Here is a 26,965-nt window from a genome sequence, read left to right as displayed (position 1 = left end):
TGGAAAAATGTGGAACTAATGCTGGGGTTTCCTGCTATCTCGAACGCCCTCTCCTTTTGCATGGGCCATTCATAAGGTGTTAGTCAAAGCCTGGAATTGCCTCCATTTCTGTAATCTCTATTCAAAAGTTTCACTAAGAAAATTATTTTGGAATATGGCCAGTTTTTTATCTTAACTTTAAAAAAAATAATAAAACTAAGAACAAACTTAGAATTCATAAAAACAGTTAATTTGTAGGAGTCTTTGAACTTCACTGCCCCCTTTTAAAAGGTCCTTCTTTTAACTATCTGAACTAGAAAAAGATAGACTGTCTAGCTGCAGGTTATGTTTGGGTTTAGGATTTTCTCTAAGATTAGGTTTAAGGTTAGGGTTAGGGTCAGTATTGTATTTAGGATTAATGTTAGGTTTATGGTTAACGGTAGGGCTAGGTTTAGAGTTCTGGTAGGTTTTCGTTTAGGGTTACAGTTAGGTTAGTTTCAGAGTTAGGGTTAGATTTAGGTTTAGGGTTGTTTAGAGTTAGGGTTCAGTTTAGGTTTAGGGTTAGGGTTGGTTTCATATCCAAAAGTCCCTATAGCAATATTATTTGCTATGGTTTTCTAAATTTCTCCTGTAAATAATATACTGTTTTCCCCTTGGAGGAAGAAATTTTCTGGTCTTAGAATCAAATAGTATTTTCCATCAGAAGCTAAGCACCTAAATAATTGAGGCAGCAATTTAGTTTGGCAAATGTTACATTCCTTTTGACTGATAACAAATACCAGTTTTTAAGATTCAGTGAATACTAGTGTGAGTCAACATTTATCTGAATCATATCCCAGTTAAAATGGACCTACAGATACAGGTAACAGTTGGACCACACAGTCAGTGACTTGATAGCCTGAACTCAACAATAAAATATCCTCTCTGATGGGTCACCACCATTGGACAGATGGGGATTCTATTTATGCTGTGATGACACTATGCAGGAAGTTCACATATCCAAGGCTAGATGATGATGATGGTGATGGTGCTGAGTTCATCTTACCCCAAATATTTGCATATGACTACTGTCAAAATGCCACCTCTGCCAAAAATCAACCAAACATAGAAAAGTAAACCATTCATCCTGCAAACTTTAATTCCACAAAAGAGATATGTAGAGGGCCTCTGGTTTTCTAGCTGCTAATTCAAATCTCTTTTCCCTTTGCCTGGGTCATAAATAAGGTTTTAGCATTCAAATTCTGGAGATTATTTTTTTTTAACATTTTTTAAAATTGTCGTTCAGTGGAGATTCTTAAACAATGTCTTGTAGCAACTTCTACCAAAACATCAGACCTATTAGCTCCTGGCTGGAACTGCTTCACCGGGATTCTTTTTGAGATGTGGTTTCACCTACAGCTGCCTACTCCAAGTGTAGGGTTCCATCAGCTCTAACACGCTGAGAGAAATGTGCTTATACGTCATCACTTTCCCAAAATATACACTAGTTAAGCTTCCAAGGGCCAAAAGAACAAAACAGCCTTTTCCAGCAGCAATACTGAAATTAGCAATTTGCTTCCTGGCTCTGCGCGCTCTGACTAAACTGTGGCTTTTGTTCCAACTTGTTGGATCCTAGCACAAGCTGTGTCAGGACAAGTTTCCAAGGGATGGTGTAGAAAGGATACACGGCTGAAGGGCTGCTGAGTGGACAAGAAGAGATGAAGCTGAGAACCAACAACTGAGTCAGCATATTAGCTGAGCAGTTTGCTTACATGAGCATGAATCCAGGAGGCTCAAACTAGGTTACAAACTTCAAAGTGACTCACACACGATTCAGCAATCTATGTAGCCATCAGTTACATATAGAAACGAACCAGAAAGCGTCATACAATCACTTTACTCTTTGGTTAATAATTTTTGGTTAAGATTTTTTGCTCAGTAACATAGTTAAAATATAGCAGGAAAAGAGATTTGTTAACATTTATCTTGCTTTTAAAATGAACCCAAATGACATAAGCCTTGAAGGATTAAACTATTAAAATTTTACCTATACATATTTTTACGAGGTCTTTAGACATCAAATCAAAATGAGAATTAAGTGCACTAAAATCTGGTTCAACTGTGAAAAGCAAAACCTATTGATCAGTATGATGTCTTTTAATAGGCAGAACCAAGTACTTTTAAAAACTAAGCCACCCAACGACCCTACAGGATGGGTTTTATGTTACAGATGTAAAACTGAGGCACAGAGAGGTTATTGGCCTAAAAATCAAACGGCTAAAACGGTGTAAGCAGGAACGGCACTTTGAACCCTGCCCTGCAGCTCAAGGCCTCAGGAGACTGTCCCGCCCTGTTCGGTGGGCTGAGGGGACCTCTGAATCCGGGACCGAAGACCTCAGCCTGAATCCCACCTCCCCCTGCGGGCTGATCTTGAGAAGCTCAGGAAAAGTTCGCTGAAAATGAGCGGGTTCTCTTCCTCACAGGGTTGTGAGGCTTGCCCGTGATAGTGCGAGTAAACAGACTTCAGGAACTGTAAGCGGGCTTTCCAGATGTGAGGTGTAATGTGCCAGCCTGGATGAATAGCTCGTCTTCTTAGAGCTCCGTCTGTAAATTGAAGATAATAATCGTGGCATAGCATGCAGTCGTTGGGAAGATGAAATGAGACAATGCATGTAAACCATGTGACGCATTAATGCACAGTACCCGAACACAAAATTCAATCAACATGTTAGTTACTATCCAACACGACACTTCATTTTCAGTTTTCTGGCTCCTGATGGGAGATTTTAGTAAATCTCTTGATGAGCGTCCCTAGGGGAGGGGTCTGAAATAAACTCTCAGAGGACAGAAAAGAGGATAAACTACCTCTTCTTCGCCCCGCTCCCTTCCCCACCACCTATATCTTTCATCATTTCCTTCTGACCCCTATATTACAGACAGACAGGAGACGGAGCAGGAGAGGGCGAGTACCTGGCTGTAACTGCGATTCTCAGCTCTAGCCTCTGTGCGGCGCGGCTGCGGAGCCGGCGAGTCCCGCGCCTCCGGACGCCAGGGGGCGCTCGGCCGGGAGCCGACCTCTGTACAGGCCCGGGTTCGCGGAGGCGGGGCTCGGCCTGGCAAGATGGCGCCGTCCACGGTGTTGCGGTCCCTCCCTAGGCTGCTCGCCCCGGCCAGGCTTCCGGGGGGCTGTGAGTATCCCTCCTTGTGCAGCCCGACCCGACTTCCCAGCCTGTCTTTCCCAGGGTGAACCCAGCTCGCGGGGACAGGGAGTGGCTGCGGGCCGGGCTCGTCCTGTCGTGACCTTCGCCAGCCGGAGCCTACGCTTACTCCCACCCCTAACCCGGCTCCCCGTCACGCTCCGCCGACCCTCATCCGACTGCCACCCCTTTCCCTCTTGGTGTGTGTGAGGGGACTTTGGGTTCCTCCGACGCCCTCTTTGCAAGAGGGGAGCCCCTCCCGCGGGTCGCCCACTCCCGAGTCTTCCGAGGGTCCGCTAAAACCAGTAAACGAGGCTTTGAAGGCACCTGGGGGACAGGGGCCACCGCTCAGCCTCTGCTGGTGGCGTAGGACCGACCAGTTGTTTGACCTCTTTGAACCTGTTTCTTTGGCAGTTTGCGGGGGGGAGCTTGTGAATGAGAGAATTAAATGCGATAATGCGCTTGTTAACGTTAGGTGTTTTTCCAGCAAGGTGACAAATTACTGATTTACAGACTCTCTGTTTCCTTCCAGCGTCAGCGCGGTCCAAGTTCTACGTTCGGGAGCCGCTGCATGACAAACCTGACTGGCTGAAAGTTGGGTTGACCTTGGGCACTTCCGCCTTCTTGTGGATCTATGTAAGTCGTATTCCCTTACGTGGTGCGACCCCAACGACCCCCACACAGCGGGGAGGAGAAACGCCGGTGTGAGACTGAATGTTGTGAGCTAATCTCGGTGCGGTAGCATAGGGATGTCATTACTGATGACCTGTTTCTCCACGAGGGAAATCTCAAGGACTAGAAATGTCACTGGCATCGAGAAAATTTGATGAAGTTGGAATTTCTGTCATTCATTGTTACTTAGCGTGGTTTTGTGACCAATGGCAGTTTTACCCATATTATCCTTTATTTTATTTATTAATGGAGATGGAGGTTGCTTGGGATTTTATGAAAGCGTTTTTTTTCAGATGCCATGGAGACAGACCATCAATGAACAAGCTATTATAAATTAAACCCCTTTAGACTTCCAAAACATAAGGTTATAATCATTGGTTTGTATGGCACATTGTTGGAAATTGTACTGAGTAGGTAGATATGCAGCAGCCTTTCAGTTTTTTTTGGGGGGGGGGGTGGGGTTGTGGGGTTTTTTGGTCTTTACAATATGCCAAGTGTTTTATATGTAAAATCTCATTTAATTTCAACAACACTATTTGGTAGGTACTATCATTGTTGACCTTTAACAGATGAAGAAAACACTTGGAGAAATTAGTTTGCCGAACCCTGTTCCCCCTAACTTCAGAGCTGGCTTCACCGTATAGACCGATTTATGCATTCTTCATTTAATTTTCCTAAAAAGGAGCTTGATTGCTTCCGAGGGCTCTGATTGAAATTAAATCTTTAATTGCAGCGAATGTCACCCTATATCAGCCATTGTTCCAGTTGCATATTCTGTCACACAGTGGTTCTGAAAAAGTGGCCGTCCTCCGTGACATCTATTGATACACATATAGTGGGTGTGGGGTTATTCATTCACCCACAGTATCACCTTTCTAAGGTTAGAAGTGTAGTTCCCACCCACCAGCCAGCCTGGACCCCATTTAATAACCAAGTCCTGCTTTGCTGTGTGGGCTTAGCCCCTCTGTGGTAAGGCATACCATTAACTACCCACTGAATGAAGTAACTTATTTGGCAAAAGTTAAATTTAAACTTTTAAGAGTTGTCAAATTGAATATGTCAGATTATAATGCATAGGCATGTACTTTTCATAGTTTTTGGATTTTTGCATCTCCTAGCTTTTTATTTCTAAATAGAATAGTTGTAACTCTTTTCATCTATCCTTATTCCTTTGCAAAATACAAATATTAATTAGCCTCCTCCTCTTTAATTTGCAGAAAGATAACATTTCTAATTGTAATTGTTACCTCCTTCTAGCTCCTCAAGCAACATAATGAAGATGTTTTAGAGTATAAAAGAAGAAATGGGTTGGAATAAACTTTTTAAATATTAATACAGTAAGTATGCAATTTTTATAAAATGAATACATTTTGCAAGTTAATTTGAACTCTTTAAATAATGTATTTTGGGGGTTGTTTTGTATTAGGTTTATGCTTCTTAGCACCTATCTTCCTGTGTGTGACAAATTTATGAATTTTTAGTACCTAAGCTCTAGCATCACTTAGCATAAACATTCTTAACTATTGGGCTTTATGTTGAAAGAAAATTATGTTTAAGAGTGAAACCAGGCCCTGACAGGGTGACTCCGTGGGTTAGAGCTTTGTCCCAATACCTCAAGGTTGTGGGTTCAATCCGTGGTTAGGGCATTTACAAGAAGCAACCAATGAATGCATAAAGACGTGAAACAACAAATCGATGTTTCTCTCTTTTTCTCTCTCTCTCTCTCCTTCTTTCTCTAAAGTCAACAATAAATTTTTTTTTTAAGATTTTATTTATTTATTTTATAGAGAGGGAAAGGGAGAGAAACATCAATGTGTGGTTGCCTCTCATGTGGGCCCCACTGGGGACCTGGCCTGCAACCCAGGCATGTGCCCTGACTGGGAATCGAACTGGCGACCCCCTGGTCATACTCAATCCACTGAGCTACACCAGCCAGGGCAATAAAATTTTTTTTTTAAAAGAATGAAACCAAAATCATCTTTAATTAAACTATTAGGGCTGTACCCAGTGCCTTCATGGCATTTATGGTAAGTTATCATTGTTTGTGGATATATTTTTTTTATCCTCACCTGAGGACATTTTCATTGCTTTTAGGGAGGGAGAGAAACATTGATTGGTTGCCTCCTATATGCACCTGGACCCCAACCCAGGATTATGCCCTGACTGGGAATTGAACCCACAACCTTTTGGCTATGGGACAATGCCCAATCAACTGAGCCACACTGGCGTGCATATATATATATATATATATATATATATATATATATATATTTTAATCCTTTTAAATAAATCCTGTATTAATCCTTTTATAAAATAAAAATCACACTTAAAAATCTCAACTTTCATAGATTAGGTTGATTAAATATCTGCTGAGTAAAATAGTAATCACTAATGTACATTATTTTCTCCCATATTAACTCCCATATCAAACTTAGCTCTTTAGGGTTTGATTACCCAAAACTTTATAATTTTTTCTATTAATGTCACCTTGCTCATATCATTACTTCAGTCAGCCAATCAAGAGATAAAAATGAAATAGGTATTTAAATCAAAACCAGATGTTCTTGTTATTCTTTTTTTTGTAGTTCAAATAAAACTACAAAAAACTAATATTTTTTGCTGTAACTTAAAATGAGGGGTTGATACTCTTTGTGGATTTGTTTTCTAGATTTGTCTTGATGTTAAGGTGAATTATTTAGAATGATCTAATTTTAATATTTTTGCTGGCTATTGCTATAGTTTTTTTTTTCTTTTCAATATAGGTATGCTCCATATTCCAATGAATGCAGTTCCAGTCTGTTGAACTGTAAACGGGAGAGAAAAGTTATATGTAAAGATATGTCATTATCATTTGTGTTTCGCACCATTAAATGAAAAATAAAAATACTTCTGTATTCTTCAGATTCATATATTGTGACAGTGTGTAGAAAATGTGAATTCTAAGGTGTATTATTAGAAGTATTTCATTGTGGAAGTTACACTCTGACAACAGGGTCAGAGGTAATTAAAGGCCCATCGATAAGAAAACTTATTAGGGAGACAGATTAAAAAATCACTGCTGAAGGATTTATTCCTTATATTAACTTTTAATTTCGAATCAAAACACTTATTCTTTAGAATAAGAACTACCTTATTAATCAAAACACAAAAGAGCCCAAATACTCTTTTCTTCTAGGGGAGTCATTTTGGTTAAGTCAGAAAGTGAAGTTGAATCTTGTTATTAGAGTTTCTTCTCACTCCATTTCTTTGATTTTCACTGATTTTCACCTGGATGACTGGTGATGGCAACACAAGTTTGTTGTCCCTTTTTGCTAATATTACTTTCGACCAATGAATAGCAAACTCCTGACTCTGTCAAAAAGGAGGGGAGGAGTTAATAGACACAAACTGAAACACACTTCATTTATTCTTCATCAAAACCCTTTCTTGTGAATCAATTAAGGCTTAATTACATACCACTTTGTTAACTTGTAATTTAAACACAGTATACCATACATTTAAAAGTTGATTATTTGTGTCTCTATTCTGATGTTTAGTGGAAGGTTTATTGCCTTATAATTGGCTTTATGTATGTTTTAGGGGCTGGCCAACACTGTGGGAGATTCATGCAAGACCTTGGGAGGTCACTTCTGAAAATACATTCAGAGTTATATTATTTTAGATAATTATTTAATCCAAATTCAGTGAAAGACCAGATACAACAGTAACTATTTAAACTTTTGTCACTTTGGAGTCCTAGCTGATAGAGCTGTAAGAACCTTAGGGTCATGCAGAATTATTTGTTCATAATTTTACAAATACAAAACCAGAGGTGAAGAGTGACAATGTCCAATGTCACTCTTGTGACATTGTCCAATGTCACTTGGTAAGTAGAATACTGGACCCCAAAGATGACCATGTCCTCCTCCCTGGAATCTGTGTACCTGTTAAAGGGAATTAAGGTTGCAGGTGGAATTAAGTTTGTTAATCAGCTGGCATGGTGATAGGGAGATTGTCCAGGATTAGCTTGTTGGGCGCCTTGTGATCACAAGGGTCTTCGTAAGTGGAAGAGGGATGCGCGAGTGTGTGTGAGTGAAGCAGTGTGAGGAGGAGGCGACAGGCCATTGCTACCTCTGACGATGGAAGGGGGCCGAAAGCCAGGGGATGGAAAAGTCAGTCACATAACCCCGCTGTCACCTTGATTTTAGCGTGTGAGACCCCTATCAGATTTCTCACCTACAAAACTGTAAGACAGTAAGTCTTTTGTGTTTTAAACTACTAAATTGGTTATAGCATCAGTAGAAAACTACTATTGTCACATGGCAATGGAGACTGAGAAGTCAGGTATCAACTCCCAATTCAAGGCACTTTCCACTAAAACACCTTTTTTTAAAAAAGATTCTACTTGTTATTTTTAGAGAGGGGAAGGGAGGAAGAAAGAGGGAGAGAAACATCAGTGTGTGGCTGCCACTTGTGTGCCCCTCCCACTGGGGACGTGGCCTGCAACCCAGGCATGTGCCCTGACTGGGGATTGAACCGATGACCCTTTGGTTCACAGGCTGACACTCAATCCACTGAGCCACACCAGCCAGGGCTCCACTAAAACACTTAAAAGTTCATGTTTCTGAAGGGAATGGAAGACTAAGACACTTGAAATTCTGGAAGCTGATAGCCTTAGTTGGGAATAAAATAAAACTGCAATAACACCATCTACTGTATGCCTGGCCTTGAGAATAGTTACCCAGTGTGGACGTGCATGTTGATGGTTTCCTGTATTACTCCATGGGGAGCCATTCGTGAAGACCAGGGCTACCCTAGAGAACTTCCTACGGTGACGGAAATGTCCTGTCTGCTTTCCAGTACAGCAGCCACTACTCCCATATGGCTCGTGAGCGTTTGGAGTGTGATTGATGTGACTGAGTTTTTAATATTTAATAGTAGTTAATTTAAGTAGCCACAGGGGGCTGGTAGTTGCTGCATTAGTACGGACATAGATTATCCTATGAGTAAACACCTAGAGCTGTGCTGCATATGATGCTGGCCAAAAAAAACAAGAAAACCAACACCTTTCTAAACTAAATACTGAAACCCAACTCAAACTACTTCAAGGCAGAAAAAGGTGGTGAGGATACAGAGTGACTCATAGACCCCGACAATAGGAGTACATCTGGGCTCAGAAATAATGGGGGCCTGGGACTCAAATGTCCTCAGGGCTTCTGCTCTTGGCTCTGCCATCAGTGTATCTGCTTTAGAGCCTGTGCATTCAGGCCTCTTCCCCAGTCCACGCTGTAAAGAGTTGGCCTTAGCCAGTGGTTCCCGGGTTTACGTTTCAGTTCAAGAGAGCCACTGGACTGAAAAAGAATCATTCTGATTCCCAAGAGGAACCCTGGTCAAATGATGGTTCCTTTCATAATAACAACGTAAAAGGCCCCGTGAAAAAGGATGCAGGCGAAATGTAGTCACACAAAAAATGCAGTCAGGTTTTTTATTAGATCAAAATCAGGTTGACCTTTTTTCAGACTTAGTGTCTGTGAGGTAGTCATTTAAATTACTTTCTTAACTCGCCCTGGGGAAAAAAAACAGGCTATATAAACTCCATTTCAAGGCTACGATGTTATGGGTTGAATTGTGTCCCCAGAAAAGATGAGTTGTAGTCCTAATACCCCAGTATCTCAGAACATGACCTAATGTGGAAGTGGGGTCACTGTGGTTAAGATGAGTTGATAGTGGAGTGGGGTAGGCCTGAATCCAATGTGACTGGTGTATTGATGAGAAAAGACGCACACAGGGAGAAGACAGCCACGTGATGATGGAGGCAGAGACTGAGATGACACATCTGCAAGCCAAGGATTAGCCGCAAACGTGAGGAGCCAGAAGAGGCGAGGGAGAGTTCTCCCCTCCTGGTTTGAGAGGGGGCATGGCCCTGCCAACACCTCGATTTCAGGCTTCTAGCTTCTAGAACCATGAGGGAATAAAGTTCCGTTTTAAGCCATCCAAGTTTGTATAATTTGTTACGGTTGCCTTAGGAAAATAATACACAAGTGTTCGGAATATCATGTTTATTTTGCTACAGGAGAGAAAGTGAGTAGATGGGAGAACTATTGAGTCACCCCCAAGAATAGTTTCAGAATTTACCATCTTGATTACCCTTTCCCCTTCATCTTATCTAAATATTTTGGGCCATTTTTGCTTATCAGGAATTTCTTAGTTACTTGCTGATTTGTCTTTGTAGATACTTTTCTAAATTATTTCACTTTATATCCATATTAATCTGTTGAAAGCACAGGTTACAGCCTAAGAATTTAGTGCTAAGAAAAACAAAGCTGTGTCTAGCTTCCTGTGGAGTTTAGGAAATCACTCATCTTTGAAAGTTGCTTATTAATTACATAGCACTTAAGCCTTGAATAAGTGGGATCAATATTGCCAGTAAAGGACCCTTACAATATGTTTTCAAAACTAGTACTTTTGTTAATAGTCACAGTTAGGTGGAGGTCATCTTAGATAAACCCAGTTATCTCTGATCCTAGATTCTTGTTTTTCCAAGACCAAGAAAAATGTCAAGGATGTTTGCTCAAGGGCAGCACTGTGGACAGTGTGGCTAACTGCAGCGGCGGGGGGGGGGGGGGGGGGGGGGCGGCGGGGGGCGGGGAACTATTGCCCAAGTCTCACGTAGTCTCCTATAGCAAAGACCCAACGTTCAAATTCTCTCGGGTTTGGGAGAAGCTGTTTGCCACAGAGTGAATCTGACAACCCACAAGCATGTCCTCTCTTGGGAGAGGTTTCAAGATGTGAAGAGAGTTTGCCATCAAAATGGAAAGCTTCATGTCCTCCAGGAGCAGTAGATGGAGAAAATTTCCTTCCATCCAAGGGTCATGGGCTTTTAACTAAGATGAAAAGGGACCTGGAGAAGTGACACTACTCTCACCGTTTCTGCTCCTCCCAGCTGGGAGGCCACATCTGATCTGAAGGACATGACGAGCTCCCCGCTGTGCTGTACCATGTACCAGATAAGACGGTGGAATGCAGCGGGTCCTGCCGTGTGTTCACTGAAAGACAGCTGGACACATTAAGGGAGCCTGGAGCTTTGGCTTAGGCTTGAAGTAGAACCTAGCACTGCCTCCTCCAAAGGGCTGAGCGTGTTTCACACCTAGTGTGCTTTAGAGCTCCACATTTTACTCAGACCAGTGAATCAGACCTGGTGTCTCACTCCCAAACTCATGCTCTTAGCCACATTATTACACTAACTGGATGGGGTTTTTTTTTTTTCCATATGTGACAGTGATAATCAGCATTCCCCTACCTACTCTTTAGGAGTGTTTACAAGTTATGAACTACAAAAATAGGTATGACAATACTTTGGGAAAAGTTTTTAAAACCCCATATACATATGTGTTATTTTTGCATTGTTTAAACCAGTTTGGTTGAACTAAAGGTCTTAGATTACATTTATGATTGATATCTGGCCAGGGGTTTCTTTGTGATCGTCGACCCCATTGACGGTGGGCTTGGGTCAGTGTCTCTCTAGCCTGGTATTTGACCTCTGTGAGTGACAGCAGAAATCCTATCTTGCTCATTAAAGAATGCTCTGGAACAGTGCCTAACACATTATACTGCATAAATGTTTGTGAAATAAGTTAGAAGCAATCCTCAGCATCTAGCACAGTCCCTAGCATACTGTAGGCAATTTGACAAATACAGACAGTTTGATAGAATCTGGGGATGAGCCAGAAGATTTCAAACTATATATACCCAGTCTGAAGTCTTCTGGCTCATCCCCAGATTCTACCCCGGTCTACACCTGAGTTCTGAAGGGGAGCCTGAAATAGTGTCCTGGCAGCCATCATTATTTACAAATTCTTTCTGTTCGCTCAGAGAGAATTATTTCTAGGGGAGCTTCCAACACATTAAATAACTATAATGCATGCAGTATAAATACATTTGCTGCCTTTGACTGTTCCTCTCCCTAGCAACCAAATCAAAATTCAGCCCTAAGTACAAGAAGGAAAGAATGAGTGGTAGTGGTAGACAGATTCATTTTCTTGTTTTTAAATTTTAAATCTGGCCGTGCCAAACTGGGGTGGTTAGGAGTGCTCTGGACAGATTTGGTTGTACATGTCCATCTGTCCTAGCTGCTAGCGGTTCACTAAACACTCTCCAGCACCAGTGAGAGAGCTGGTTCCTGCTTGCAGGAGTGTGCGTGCTTTACGGAGGCCAAGGCTAGCGAGTGTCCTCATCTTCCGTTTCTTACTTTCAGCACTGCCCAACTTCTTCATGCGGGGTCCAGGTCTAGCCCCTTCGTGTGCTGCTTAGGAGTCTAAATCTGACCTCTTCTTACCTGCAGATTACCTAATTGCTCTCGTTAAACGTTTAATCCTTCGGAATAGCTAGCTACTGTGAGTATCGAAAAACCCGTTCTGACCATTGGTTTGTACTCTCCAAAGAAGACTATGTTAAATATTATTAGGACTGTGTTCAGAACTAGAACCTCCAAAGAATGTTTAGTTATCAAGTAGCAAATGAGCAAATATTTTGTCTGTGACATGCCTTAGAAAACTTGGAACCAGAAAAAACAATGTTCGCATCCTTTTTATTTTCTGATGACCATTAATCCTCAGACATTCCTCCCCACCACCCGGTTGTTTGCTTAAGGGATAATCGCCACAGCCCTGGGAGGGTTGAAATAAGAATGAAAGGAGCTGTAAGTGAAAGTGCTTTATACCTGTAAAGTGCCAAACACACATAAGGGATTGCAGCAGCACAGTCCCTACCGAAGATTATTCACTTAGAAACCGTTGTAAATGATTGGTTTTCATATTCACACTCCGACGAATTGTTGTAGCCACAATGAGTCAAGCAATTGAAATCTGGGCGAAGAAATTAATAATTTAGCATTTTAGTCGATGTGAAAATACTAGTTTCACATCTCATAGAGGAATACACAGCATTTGGGGGTTTTATATTTAAAGTCCTTGTAATTTTGAATTGCTTAGAGAGTCCGCCATTGCTTGGAGACTTGACGAGTCTGAACATCACCCAGGGCACTAAGGGAAGGCAGAGGCTACCCCTCTCCCCGCTCCCTTTCCATCCCTAGGAGAGCTAAGGGAGTGCGTGGCATAAAGTGGGTTCGTATTTCATCCGGCGTGTGTATGCCGTACTCCGGATGCGAACCCCGAAGCATTTCCAGCCTGGACTGAGGAATTCCACTTAGCGCAACAGTACCGTGCGGAACAGGCAGGTGACAGCGACTTCTCCGTTTCCGATCGTGTCTGAGATGCCCCAGTCAGCTTCTTGGATCTCTGAGAAAGCCACAGAGTCTGGAGACTGGGGTCACCGGAGTTCGGTGCTGACAGCAGCCGCCCAGGCAGGGCTGGGCGGGGGTCCGCGCCCCACCCCGAGGCGTGGCTCTCCCAAGCACAATGCGCCTCGCAGAGCGCGGGCAGCAGAGGCTGCAGCGTGGAGCTCGGCGGGCGCGATGTATCTTCGCAGAGCGGTCTCCAAGACCCTGGCGCTGCAGCTGAGGGCGCCCCCCGCCCCCGCGCCGCTCCGGAAGGACGGTGAGTGCCAGGCGCTGGCCCGGACGCCTCTCCCACGCTCCAACCTGAAGAGGACAGGAGACTTGCGCGCGGATCCTGCGGACGCCCCTGTACCAGTCTGCTCCCAGTGGGCCCAAACCGACCCAGAGCAACATAAGCCAGAGCTGGGGGTGGGGGTGGGGATGGGGAAGGGTCTCAGGGAAGACACCCCGAATTCTTGGAGACTTTGAAAGTAGGGAACCTTTCCAGCGCGGCTTCTGAATACGGACTAGGCTTCCTGGGTTCAAATCTTGATCTTAGGCAAGTGCTTTAACCTCGGTTTCCTCATCTGTAAACTGGGGACTTTATGGTTGAGTTTTAGTGGGTTAATGTGTAGTTAAGGCGCTTACAAAAGTGCCGGCTAACGTACTCTCGGCTTACCATTTTTATTACTGTAAGGACCAACGCACTTTCCAAATCCGTGGGGAAGTCAGGCTTGGGGAGGGGAGGCGGACACTGAGCAGGGAGCCAGGCAGGGTGCAGGACGGAGTGTCGGCCCAGTGGAGGTTGGTTAAGACTCTTAAGTAAATAAACTCGAGAGTGGGCCCGGGCGCGACAGCTTCAACCCACCAACGTGGGCCGTGGCATCCCCGGCGAGGAAGCCGCTTTCGAAGCACTTTCTTTGGCGGCTGCAAGTAGACCTGGAGCTGTCCAGCTGTTCGCCGCCATCGTCCGTGTATCTATCACCTTCGGATGTGCGAATTCGTGGGAAAAGGGAGCGTACTCAGAAATTTCCTTAAGGGGAAGTTGCCCCGAGAGCTAGAAGCCCAGTAATGGACCCGAGGCACCGGAGCGCTTAGCGCAGCGCCTGCGGCACTGTAGGTGCATAGGTGTGAGCGTGGCGGTATTTGATCCCCGTGTCCCGCTCGCGTGTGGATGCGGCTTGGCCCCAGCCAGCTCTTTCCGAGTCCTCGTCCGTCTCCCCTCCCTTTCTCGGTGTCCATGATGGGGGGCTGCTCGTAGATCACTTCGTGGAAGGTTCTCAGGTCTCCCTTCACGTCGTCTCACTTCCTAAGAATTGTCGGGCAGCTTTAGCGGAATTTGTGCATTTGAGCCAGAGAGAAAGAAAACTCTTGCGGGAAACTCCACGGGCCCTTTCCCCCCCACTTCGATTAGCCCAGCGCTGGTGGTGGTGGTGGGAGGGACGAAAGGTCTGTCCAACTAGTTTAATTTTTCTCTTAAAACGCTGGTGGGAAGAAGTTGCCTTACAAGTAAAAGAAATAAAGCGTCTTCGTTTTCCTTTTGTCTTTATACCAAGTCAGACAGAGCCCATTTTTTTCGCTGATGAAATGGAGAAGCCATTCATCTTAACCTATGAAGGTGAAGGGCTGTTGTGATGGGGGTGGGGCGGGAAGAAAGATGAGGCCCCCTGACCTGGCCTTCCGCGCGTTATCTGTCTGCATCCCCCCAAGGTCGTCCCGCACTTGGGTGTGTGTGGGTGTGTGTCTGCAGATGGTTCACATATTTCCTGTCTACCTTGGGGCAAAGGGAGAGTGGTTTAAATTGTCTAAATAGGTAGTTAGCAATATGGTTGTAGCAGAGCTGATCTTTCTCTAATTTTCACCTAATTACTTTTTTTGTTGCACTGATTTGCTTGTGTGTTTGAAGAACTATTATTTGACTGGAAATTTGGCTTCAATCATGAACATCAATTAACCTTTTATTGGTTCTTTCTACTCTGAGAAAAAAATAGAATTGTTTCAGTTTTATTGGAGGAATAAATTGTGTGCCTCATCAAATTTTGTTCTCAAGGTTTTTCCTTTTAAAATGTAACTTTTTAATGAATAAATAATTTAGGTTTATAACAGATCATTCAGAAAAACACAGAAAGGCAAAACGGAAGTCGTCTGTGATCCTACCCTTCACTGAATACCATTATTCACCTGGTAGTGTATGTACTATTCCAGACCTTTTCTCCCCCTCATGCATTCCCCCCCATGCACCAATCTGAGATAGTCCCATACAGATTATTTTGATATAACTTTGCACTTAATATACTGTAACTATTTTCTCAAGAAGTAAATATTCTTCTGGGAAAATTTTATCTATTTTTTCTCATTGTAGGAATATGCTAAAATGTGTCCAACTAATCCTCATTGAATATTTACTTCCAATTTCATTGCATTTTTAAATAACTTTGCCATAATTGTATTTGTATTTAAGTTTTTACTTAAATCTTTAATAATTTTCTTTATTTCTTTCTGTTTAAAAAATCTTTTTGATATTTATATCTGGTTGACAACTATAACACTGACATATTTTCTGTTTAGTCACAGATGTATTTTAAACTAACAAAAGCCCTACTACAAATCAATACCATCATCTCTTATCATAGCTTATTTGGGTTCATTTGCAGGGAAAATATTTTTTCTAAGAAATGGACATTTATATTCAAACTAAGACGATATGTGTGAATTTTTCCAATTTTACTCCTACAAAGACTTGCCATCAGTGCAAATTTCTGGTCCCCACACCCTTACTCTCTCTGTCAGGCCACACTGGACTCCTTTGTCCTTCCCGAGTCACACATCTTCTGCCTCCAGCGCAGTTTCCCTTCTGCCCTTGTTTACCTGGCCACCTCCTACGTTCCTTCAAAACTCAGGCCATGTCTTTTTTCTTCTTTATCACTTTTTAAGTTGGTATGCTATTATAGGCCATGTCTTTTCAATGGTGGCAGCTACCTTCAGCCAACTGGCTGAGTTTTCTCTGCACTCTCACCCTGTTCTTGCAGCTTCCACTGACATCGATGACAGCATTGGTCATACTGTCCTGGAATTGTTGTCCGCAGTCATTCGTCTGAGCATCTGCTCCTTCTTCGTAGGCTGTGAGCTCCCGGAGGCCCTCAGCCTGTGTGTCTCGGTCACTGTTATATCCCTAATGCCTCTAAGAATGCCAAACACATAGTAGGTGCTCAGCTGTGTTTGTCGATGGATAAATAAACGTCTCCACATTTTTATCTTTAAAATAAAGAACTTCAGCTATGTGAAGGAACTTACAGCTCCTTCTGGCTGTGAGTCTATTATAAAAATTCAATTCCAGGCAATATGGTAGATACACACTCCAGCACTACAGAGTTAATACATTTGAATATAAGAACACAACACTCTCATCTATTAGCCTGTACAGAATTGTACTTCCATTTCAGATACGACCTTCTCACAACATTTGTCTTAGAAAAGCTTCTCACTGCCCGTCTTTAAAGGCTTTATACTAGAAAAATATACCCACATTGCTGCTATAGACTTAAGAAGTGTGTTAGATTTCAACATAAATGTTTTATTTAACATAGAAATTTAAGTATAAATGTATTTAACTCATTTTAATCTTTTCCACTATGTCCTGTGGTAGAGAACATTCAATAAACGGATTTCTTGTGCGTATATGCCTCTTGTTTGACCTTAAAATTGTTAGTGCTTTTGTCATTTCTCCTTGCCCGTGCCTGCACTCCTTCTGAGAAAAACATGGTGCTGAGCATCAAAATGACAGGTTTCATAAGTACTTGTCAAATTAGATTAGGAAAATGTCAAGTGGAATTATTACCGTACCTCATAATACCGCTTTCCCTTAAGCTCAAGTCACTTGATGTTAATAGATTCTAGGTTCACTGAGCAGAAATTTTTTTCTAAGAGATAATTGTTTAAAATAGTTTCACTACAGTGGTGGAGCTAACTGTGTTTAAACTTGTTTTCCTAGCATCTTTTCGCAGGATGTCATCTAAAAAGTTCCCTGGATTGTCTGGATCAAATATGATCTACTACCTGGTTGTAGGCGTCACGGTCAGCGCTGGTGGATACTATGTAAGTGTTTCCCCCAGCCTTCAGGAATTCATATGTCTCACAAGCTGTGGTGAACTCAAAGCAATGGGAAGATCAGGATGTGGGATTCTGAGAAAGGCCCAGGCCATTTTAATTATTTGAGGGTCTGGATAGATGAAAATACATAATGCCAGACTGGTCTGTGGAACTTGTGGTATATTTTAAATGCTTATGCTTAATAAACAATGAATACCACTTGGAAATAACTTCCAAGGTCTAAACTTGAGGCCCTGTCCTCCAATGGCCTCTCTTCTACTCTGTTTGACTGTGTTAGTTTTGGAAAAGCTAAGTTCCCTGGGCCACCCACCAGAGTGAATTATTCTAATATCATCATCTCTTCAGTTCTGCTAAAAGTAGTTTATTTTTCTCATCTTGCGTTCTAGCCCCTCCAACAGTAAGACTAATGTCCCTTGGGATGTTGCTGCTGGGATGGTCAGCTCAGGGGTGTGAACTTCTGCACAGGGTCAGCACGGGTATACTGAGAATGAGGGTGCTGGCTCAGCAGATTGGTCCTATCAGCTGCCTTTGCCTTTCCAGTGACTATGCATGTTTTTAGTCTCTTCGACCGCTGCTGGAACATATGTTTCCTTCCTTCTTAATGGATTCTAAAAGGAAATAAAAGAGTAGACGATGTGCATTGCTTTTTCTTCTTTGAATTGTGTATACCTTTGAACTTGGCATGATGAACATAAACCATGACAAAAAATACTCAAGAAATAAGCTTAATTACGCTTTTGCTTTCAGACTTACAGGTCAGTAACGTCAGAGCAAGGCAAACACAGCGAACCTGTAACAGATCTGAAAGAAAAAACCAAAACAGAGTTACAGCCACTTCAAGGTAAAGTTAATCTATTATTATTTTTTCCTTCGGGCTCTGATTTTCACCATCTTAGCTCAGCAATGCTTACTGTTTGCTTTGGGCTTCTTTACTAACTTAATGCACAATGGCTCTGGGTAGGAGTTCGTTCAGAAAGGGAAAGCCCAGCCAAAACCTAGAGACTATTGTTGTGTGTTTCCAATCTGTGCAGTCAGTACCCGAAACCATTCTGCACCCACACTGCTGCCCAGCAGTTTTGGCTTGTGTGGTGACATCACTCTCCCCACCCAGGCTCCCATTCTTGCAGGCATAATTGTGGTGCCTGCCTCTCAGCTGCCTGACCTCTCATTTCCCTCATTATTTTTTTTTAAATCATAAAGCTAATTTCTGTTTCAGTTTTGGCTAAGACCGTCCGGATGTCTTTGCCTGAAGTGCACTTGACATTAATAAGAATCGGTCATGTCTGCTGAGTCCTTCAGTTGATCGGCTGAATGAAATGGCAACTGCAGGAACAGAAGCTTTATATTTTCATGCTAATAAATATTTCTGGCCTTAAACCCCTTGCTTAAACCATACTTTTCTTCCATCTCAACTATAATACTATTATCATCAATTTCTGTGACCATTATTTGGTGACAGAGATAAAAGCTGCTCATGGACCAGTTTCAACCTTTCAGTCGTGACAACAGTAAGAAACATAGTGTCATTAGTAAACATTATTGAACATAATGATAAGAAGGCTGACTGTAACACTAATCAAATGCAGCCTTTCCATAGCAGTTTAGTGGTTTTAACCCTCCTTTTGGGTACAGTATTTTATTCAACACTCACAATGGATTTGTGAGATAGATATTATTAATATCTCCCGCTTTACTGATGACAAAACTGAGGGTGAGAATAAAGGGGTGATTCCGCAGAGTCATTGGCTAGTAAGTTGGCTACTTCTCTGTGCTATCTCATGATGGGATGGCTCTTTACGCTCCTGTCCTTTGTATGTGAATAAATAATACATGCAAATTCTTTTTTAAAGCTCAACATGTTCAAAGGGTTTGCAGAAAAGTCCACTCCCCCATTTTTCCTCCCCAGAGGCAACCAATAGTACCAGATTCTCTGAATCCTCCTGGAGAGAATCTTTGCAAATATAACTAACTAGGCACGTAAGTTACCCTCCTCCTGTCCTAACACAAATGGTGCTTAGCTGTGTACATTGTTCTTTTCCTTGCTTTTTTCACCTAACAGTTTACCTTGAAGGACATTATATCAGTGCATATAGATCTGTCTCATTTTTTTTAAGTGACTGCACAGTGTTCCCATGCTCTTTCCCATTGCTCTTTCAATTAATATTATACTTTTTCAATGGACTAAATCTTAAAGGTGAAAAAGAGAACATTGTGGAAGTGGAGAAAGCAAGTTCCGACGTCCCTGAAGTATGTTCAGTGGAAGCTCAGGTGGTGGATGCTGAAGAAAGCTCAGATGCTACAGTTGCAGTCGTAACAGAGGCTGCAGCCTGTCTCGATGCTGCTCAGACTGCTCAGGTGGAGACCCCTGCAGTTGGGGCTCAAACTGGGCCAGAGGTTCCAAATGAGGCCATGGGTGAAACCACCGAAGTCAGCACCGAAACGACCTCGGAGGTTACCAGTGCAGCTCCTGAGGAAGCCTGTGCCATCAATGATGATCAAGGTACAACACAGAACGAAAGCTCTGATGAATGTGCTGAGCTAGAAGAAGCAAATTCTCCCGTTGAGTCAGAATCCTCTGCTGGGGATGATTTACAGGAAGAAGCCAGTGCTGGTGCTGAGGCCACCCAGGCTCAAGCGGAATCTCATGCAGATTGACACTTCAGCAAAAAATGCCATAGAGACTGATAGGTGCTTTTGTAGTTTTAGTCATTTTAGGTTTTTTTTTTGCTTTTAAGGCTTCTTTTCTAGAAAAGTTTAATGTGCCTTGAAGATTTTTGGTATCTGCTTGATAGGTTTCAGGACTAAAAAATTTGAGATTTTATGTGTCTGAGGTCAGAATATGACATTGCAGTAAAGAGCTTCAAAGACTTTCGCCTTGGGGTTTAAGCCTTACATCATAGGAACGGAGCTATCTACACAACCTGCATTCACTTTAATTTTGCTCTACCTTTACCTTACTGTAATGTATGTACATCTGGGTTCTCGAGTTTGGATTTGAACTTGCTTGAATAAAATTGGAATATCTTCAGTGCTTCTATTTTCATTCACTAATATTTATATGTGTAAATAAAATAGCATATACAAACACACACACATATAACATCACATGAACATTGCAGTATCGTCCAAGAAATCATGTAATTAATCTAAGGAGGATTCTGTGTACAGCAATATGTGGTCTTTACCTTGGTAGACTTTCCTCCTAATCGCAGGATGAATCGCCACAATTCTAGATATTCTATTGGGCCACAATAATGTCCACTATAAGCCTTTCAAACAGAAGAATTTCCTCATTAAAAAAAATACATTTTTATAGTAGTTCCTAAAAACCCTTCCCCCAAAGGACACATGGACAAAACCAAGGGAGGGGTTGGAAGCAAGGGAGGGAGGTGGATTTGGCTGGGATAGGGGGGAGCGGTGGGAGGAAAATGCAGACAACTGTAACTGAACGACAATAAAGTAATTAAAAATAGCTTTAAAAAATACATTTTTTTCTTTTAAACATTTTATTGTGGAAAATTTCAAATAGAAGTGTAGAGAACAGCACAAGGCATCTTCCAGCAGATTCACTCATGATCTCAATGCTTGGCCAACCTGGTATTCACAGTCCCACCCCCTTATCTTCTACCACAGCCACGGTGTATAGGTAATGACAACAATAATAATAATTTTCTAGTATTACCAATTATCTAGTCAGTGATCAAATTTCCTCAACTGCCTCATAAATGTTCCCCCCCACTTCAGTTTGCTTTTGAATCAGAATCCAATTAAAGTCTTCAAATTGTAAATGGTCGACATATTCTTAAGTCCCTTTCTCTATAGGATCCCCCTCCATCTCCCTTTTGCAAATTATTTTTGAAATAAACTGGGTCATTTGATCTGAGTCTGGGTTTTGGTTATTGCAACATGTTTTTTGTTTTGTTTTGTTTCAACATGTTCCTCTCTCTCTTTTTTTTTTTTTAAAGATTTTGTTTATTTTTAGAGAGAGGGGAAGGGAGGGAGAAAGAGAAGGAAAGAAACATCAGTGTATGGTTGCCTCTCACACTCCCCACCTTTGGACCTGGCCCACAACCCAGGCATGTGCCCTGACTGGGAATTGAACCATAAATCCTTTGGTTCAAAGGCCAGCACTCAGTCCACTGAGCTACACCAGCCAGGGACCACTGTTGGTACAGTCTTTAGATTTAGAGGTTTTATCAGAGTTAGATGTATTGTTTTGGCAGGAATGCTTCATAGGTTGTGTTCTTACTTCCATCAGGAGATGCACATATCTGGTTTTTTCTCTTTGTGATGTCAGATGTTATTTATCCATTTTTTCACTAGGAGTTGTAAAATAGTGATACCGTAATTATATCATTATGTATTAGCGGCACTACTACTTTAAAGAGAAACTTCTTTCACCAACTGTTTGGTTATACTGAGATACAGTTCATACAGGAAGGATAGAATAAATACTTGGGTCTTTATTTTTATTTCCAGTTTTCAAAACAGTAAGATGGCATTCTCCATAAGTGACCAATAAGTTATTTTTAGCATGATTATAAACTCAGCAATTTAAAAATAATTTATAATTTCAATCAATTGCCATTATTACCCTTATTAATACTCAAATTTTCCATCAATGACAAATGGGAGATTCTTCAAGAGGTCTTCTGAATCCTTTCTTTTTTAAAATTAATTATTTATTTTTTGAATCTTTTTGACTTAATGCTCGTAGTCTTGGATACCATCCTTGCTTTCTGGTATGAGATGTAAATATCCTACCTCAGACCTGAAATCAGCAGGAGCTCTGCTTCATTTTAATGTGGTTGTAATATTTACGGGTATAAATATTTAAACTACAATCTGGGTGGTCAGGGGTGTCCATTGCCGTTGCTGGGCTGGCCATCGTATCTAGGCCTTTAAGTAGACGGAACTAAGTTCTCTTTTTTAAAGGTAAAATACATCATGAATTCATACTGATACCTCTGATTCAAATTAGGACCACAGGGTTTTTATTTAACCTGACCAATCTTCTATTCTACTCCAAACATTTGCATCTCAAAGACACCAACATAATTACTCAAGTGAATTATCCCATAACTCAAACTGCCATCTCAAAACAAGTGCTTTCGTTAATAATAAAATTACTAAAAACACTTCAGAATTTATTTTGGAGTACTTGTTACCCTTACTGTATACGCAGAGATATACTGAGACTTAAAGTCACATGCAACAGTTCCTCTCTGTGTAGCTTTGCCATAATTCAAATCAGTTTCATACTGCTTTTGAAGGATTGCCTTTTAAGACTATTCTAAACTTCTTAATAATGATGTAAACTCCTTACTTGGTTCTAAAGTGGAATCTGTGAAATGAGATATATGCAGAGAAGTCTATCTTTTCTCTTTATTCCTTCCATCTGGTTCCTTCCACTTTGTGGGGGCGGGTTCTTCCGTATTTTGGTACAAGCTATATGTGTGCACACATTTGTTACCCTTACTTACTAGATATACTGCAGTGCTCTATACACACAGGTCTCCATCTCACTTTTTTCACTTAACTGTGCACCTGGCGATGACTCTATTGCAGTGCACAGAGGTAGTCCTCATTACTTTTCATGGTGGTATAGAACTCCCTGGGTGGGTTCCATGGTTGACTCAATCAGTCTCCTACTGATGAACATTTGAGTTGCTTCTAGTATTTACTATTACAAATATTGCTGCGATTAATAGCTTCTTGCACATTTTTTCCCCCGCATTTTTGCCAGTGTATCTTTGGGACAGATTTCTGAAAGGGGGATTGCTAGGTCAAATACAGATGTAACTTCACTAGCTATTGAAACAGTCCTTCCGTTGGAGCCATACCATTTTGCACTCCCAAAATAGCCATGTATCGAGTGCCTGTTTCCTATCAGAGTGTATTGGAATTTTGATCATGTGACAGATGAAAAATATCTCACTGTAGTTTTAATTTGCATTTCTTTTATTAAGAGTGAGGTTGAACATTTTTTCATTTGGTTGAAGTCCATGCACATTTCTTTTTCTGAAAACTATCTGTTCATATCTCTAGTAAATTTTTGAAAATATTTTATTTATTTTTAGAGAGAGGGAAAGGGAGAGAAAGGAGAGAAACATCAATTAGTGGTTGCCTCTCGAGTGTCCCCTACTGGGGACCTGGCCCACAACCCAGTCATGTGCCCTGACTGGGATTGGAACCAGAGACCTTTGGTTCGAAGGCTGGCACTCAATCCACTGAGCCACACTAGCCAGGGCCTAGTGAATTTTTTATTGTTGTCAGTACTTTCCTATTCTATTTTTTAGAAGCTCTTTATGTACTAGAGATGGTAAACTTTTGTTTCTAATATAAATTATGAATATTTTTCTAATTTGTCATTTACCTTATGGTATTTCTTGTAGTACAAGAGATTTTTAATTTTTAGGTAATCAAATTTCTGGTTATTTCTGAATTTTGAGCCATTGTTAACAGATTGGGGAAAAAATAGCTACAAATTCTTACCCTGTATGCAGTCTTGTAAAGTGTGACTTTCTACATCTTCCCATCAAAAGATGGAGACTATTATTCCAACCCCTAGAATTTGGGTTTGCCTTATACTTCTTTAAGATTTAGTTTATTTTTGGAGAAGAGGGAAGGAAGGGAGAAAAAGAAGAAAAGAAACACTGAGGTGAGAGAGAAACATCAGTTGGTTGCCTCTCATATGTGTCCTGACTGGGGACACCAAACCTACAACCCAGGCATGTGCCCTGACCGGGAATCAAACTGGCAACCTTTCACTTTGCGGGACGATGCCCAACCAACTGAGCCACACTGGTCAGGGCTTGCCTTGTTTTGATAGAATCCTGTGAAAATGACTTTGTGAGAGTTCTCATACTCTTGGACCCCTGGGCCCACATGTGAAGAAGCCTGGGTTAGCCTCCGTGAGAAGGAGAGACCACAGGGAGAGAGAGGCCCTGCCTACGGCTAGGCCATCCTAGACCATCCAGCTCCAGCCTTGAGGCCAGACAACTGCAGTTGTCTGAGTGAGCCCAGGCGAGATCAGAAAAGAGCTGCCCAGCTGAGCACAGACCAAACTTCTGGTCCACATAAGTGTGAGCAAGTAAGATGGCTGTGTATTATGCCATGAAAATGGGGTCGTTTAAGCAGTGGTATGGAGTTAAGATAAGAAATAAAACTTAACTTTGAATTTGGTGCAGACGTGCTCTGGTGCATTTCACATTCCTCCACAGGGGTGAAGAAAGAACTAGCTGTGCCCAGCAGGTCCAGAATTTTTCTGGCTTAACCTCCTGGCCAAGTGCTGCCTTCTCTAAAACCTTATTTAGAACGACGAAATGCCAAGTGTGACTGCACACTGAAGGCTTCTTTTTTCCTTGGAACATACCATTCCTTGGTATGTATTTAAAATAATCCTTTGAAGCAGCTGTTATCACATCCCAAAGCAACCTATGTCTTATTAACCTTTTTCAACTTTAACAAGCAATATGATGTAAGTTTAACAACAGTTTCCATTGGCAGCACTTTTATGACCAGACCACTGACTGATTTTAATTAAATAAAAGATATACAGTTTAAAAAGTCAAAGTGAAGTAGAGTCTGGGGCCCAGAATGCGGAACCCAATGTAAAAGCTAAACACTGGCAGAATCAGACAACCATGGTATCTCTCTTGACGAAGCAGGATGCAAAGGAAAACTAAGTTTACAAAAACGCAACGCGCATTCTCCTGAGACAAGGTTACTTAAGAATCACTTTACATTTAAAGTTATTCACTTCCCATTTAAATATTATTTTAATTGTTGAAGGAAATGTATGGCACAATCGTGAACAATGGATCTGACATAACTATGCGGTCCATTTTGGTTTTTTTAATCTGAATTTTCTGTTACAAAGGACAGTGTGTTTCAAGCCAGCTTTTGAGAATTGCAGCTGGGTTCAGGAAAGATTAGTTTCTGAATGTGTTAGTGATTTCTGTGCCAAGTATTTGTCCTGTCAGATGGCATCTGTCGACCAGGAGCAACGCTGTCCACCATAATAGAGCACATTATATAATGTTTTTACTAGTTAAATATCCTTCTGAAAAATCTTCTAGAAACAACATATTTATTTTACTTCTTTTTTTTGGCTCAGTTTTTGGTGAACAAGTTGGGGGAATCTGTAAAGTTAAATATTAGTGTTTGAATTTTTCACGTGGATATATAATTTTAAACGATCATTGCCCAGATGAATGATTACCCTAATATAAAAATTTAACTTTTACTTTCTGAGATTATTTCCGGGGAGGGGGAAGGGAATGAAGAGAACATTAGTTTTTCTCCTTCATCACATGACATGAAAACGAGAAGATCGAAGATCGTGGACATTGTTACTCCTCTTCAAGAAGAAGAATCTCTCCTCACATACCAGAAATGCTTTCATTCATTCAGGGCTAAGGAACGGGTCTCCTTAGGAGGGGAAGATTCTGCGTAGACTGTGGTTATATCTGTTGTGTCTCAAGCAGAAACCAAACAGCATGACCAGTTACACAGATTGTTAAACTTCAGTTGTAGATGAGATAATTGAATGAATTTATCATGCAGCGATTTTATTCTATTGTTAAGAGATTTAGAATAACAGGTTTTATGAAGCCACAAACCAGTTATTTTAGTCTCATAGAACTTTCAATAAGGAAAATAGTACATTTTAAAACAGACCTCAAATAGTAGCAAAATATTCTGGAACCAAACTCTTGAATTTATCGCTATCAGATCTCTCCCTCCTCCTAGTCCTCTCCTTCTCCAAACTGTCCCCGACCGCCACCTTGGTTCAATTCCTCACACCTTTAGCCGCTTGGCAAGTCTTCCTGCTCTTCAAGGCACAGCTATCCTTCTAAAATGGTGAGTAGATCCTGTTAGCTCCTGGTGTAAAACTTTTCTCTAACCCGCCAGTATCCGACTGAGGTCATTTAAACCTGTTAGTGCTCTACAGTCAAAATTCGTATTCTGTGGTATGACATCCAAGGCCCTCCACAAAACACACCTGTCCAATCTGTCCCCAATCTTATTTTCTGCCCTTACTCCGATTTTCCTGCAGCCTCCAGCCAGCCTCCCTTGCCCGTGATCCAGACGGCCTCAGTGATTTAACAGCCTCCTTACTTGAACTTGCCATCCTGTTTGTTTCACGCCTCAAGGATCTTGGGCATTAGTTCACTCCACCTGGAAAGGCACTCCCAACCCCTCAACCGGCCCAGCTTCTAATCACTCAGCTCCAACAACATCCGCCTTGCAGCGCCTTTCCTCACCTGACTGAGCTGCGTCTGTCAACACCTTCCTTTGTGTCATTCTGCGCCTTACTCTACTGTTGTTTTTCAGTTATTTCTTTATATTTTAGACTTTTGGAGTAGAATGGGAATTGTCTGAGAAGAAAAACCACATTAGGGCCCTCAAAAAATGTTTGTCAAATATTATAAGGCTCAGGGAATTACGGCCTGTTTTACAGAGCTGACCTCCATGAAAGTGCTGATAGGCAGCCCTTTTTGACCTACAGCAGTAGCGATTCCATAGCATCCAACCTAAATGTACCCCAAGAGGTAAGTCTCGAGAAGAGTTCAGATTGTTAACTTCTCTAAAAATAATTATAACTTCTAATGCAAACCCAAAATTTTCTCGGATTATGTGGAAATTCAGCTAAAGAAATCCCCAAATATAAACTTTTTTTTTCATAAAGAGATCAGCCTATAGTTTTCTTCTCTTAGTACACAGCCCACCTGTTATTCTGAGTGAAATTTTCATCTGTCACTTGATTGCC

General features: G+C 41.6%; 2 protein-coding genes across 3 annotated transcripts; both read left to right on the top strand.

The window, feature by feature from the left end:
- Window positions 1–2,998: 2,998 nt before the first annotated feature.
- NDUFC1 (NADH:ubiquinone oxidoreductase subunit C1) lies at window positions 2,999–6,734 on the top strand. The gene is made up of 4 exons (XM_024569006.3): window positions 2,999–3,146; window positions 3,688–3,791; window positions 5,085–5,164; window positions 6,590–6,734. Exons 1-3 carry the CDS (start codon window positions 3,080–3,082, stop codon window positions 5,142–5,144), a joined length of 231 nt encoding a protein of 76 aa, XP_024424774.2. The 5' UTR covers window positions 2,999–3,079; the 3' UTR covers window positions 5,145–5,164; window positions 6,590–6,734.
- A 6,388-nt stretch (window positions 6,735–13,122) lies between these two features.
- Window positions 13,123–20,218, top strand: MGARP (mitochondria localized glutamic acid rich protein). Of its 2 annotated transcripts, none has more exons than XM_024569007.4 (4): window positions 13,123–13,360; window positions 17,072–17,175; window positions 17,938–18,031; window positions 19,385–20,218. In XM_024569007.4, exons 1-4 carry the CDS (start codon window positions 13,279–13,281, stop codon window positions 19,843–19,845), a joined length of 741 nt encoding a protein of 246 aa, XP_024424775.2. In that variant the 5' UTR covers window positions 13,123–13,278; the 3' UTR covers window positions 19,846–20,218. The 2 variants fall into 2 exon arrangements, with proteins under 2 accessions (XP_024424775.2, XP_053767461.1); XM_053911486.2 differs by lacking the exon at window positions 13,123–13,360 and adding an exon at window positions 14,632–14,698.
- The last annotated feature ends 6,747 nt before the right edge of the window (window positions 20,219–26,965 follow it).

The sequence above is a fragment of the Desmodus rotundus genome, chromosome 9 (genome assembly GCF_022682495.2).
Source record: "Desmodus rotundus isolate HL8 chromosome 9, HLdesRot8A.1, whole genome shotgun sequence".
Classification (NCBI taxonomy): domain Eukaryota; kingdom Metazoa; phylum Chordata; class Mammalia; order Chiroptera; family Phyllostomidae; genus Desmodus; species Desmodus rotundus.
This window is presented reverse-complemented; position numbering and strand designations above follow the sequence as displayed.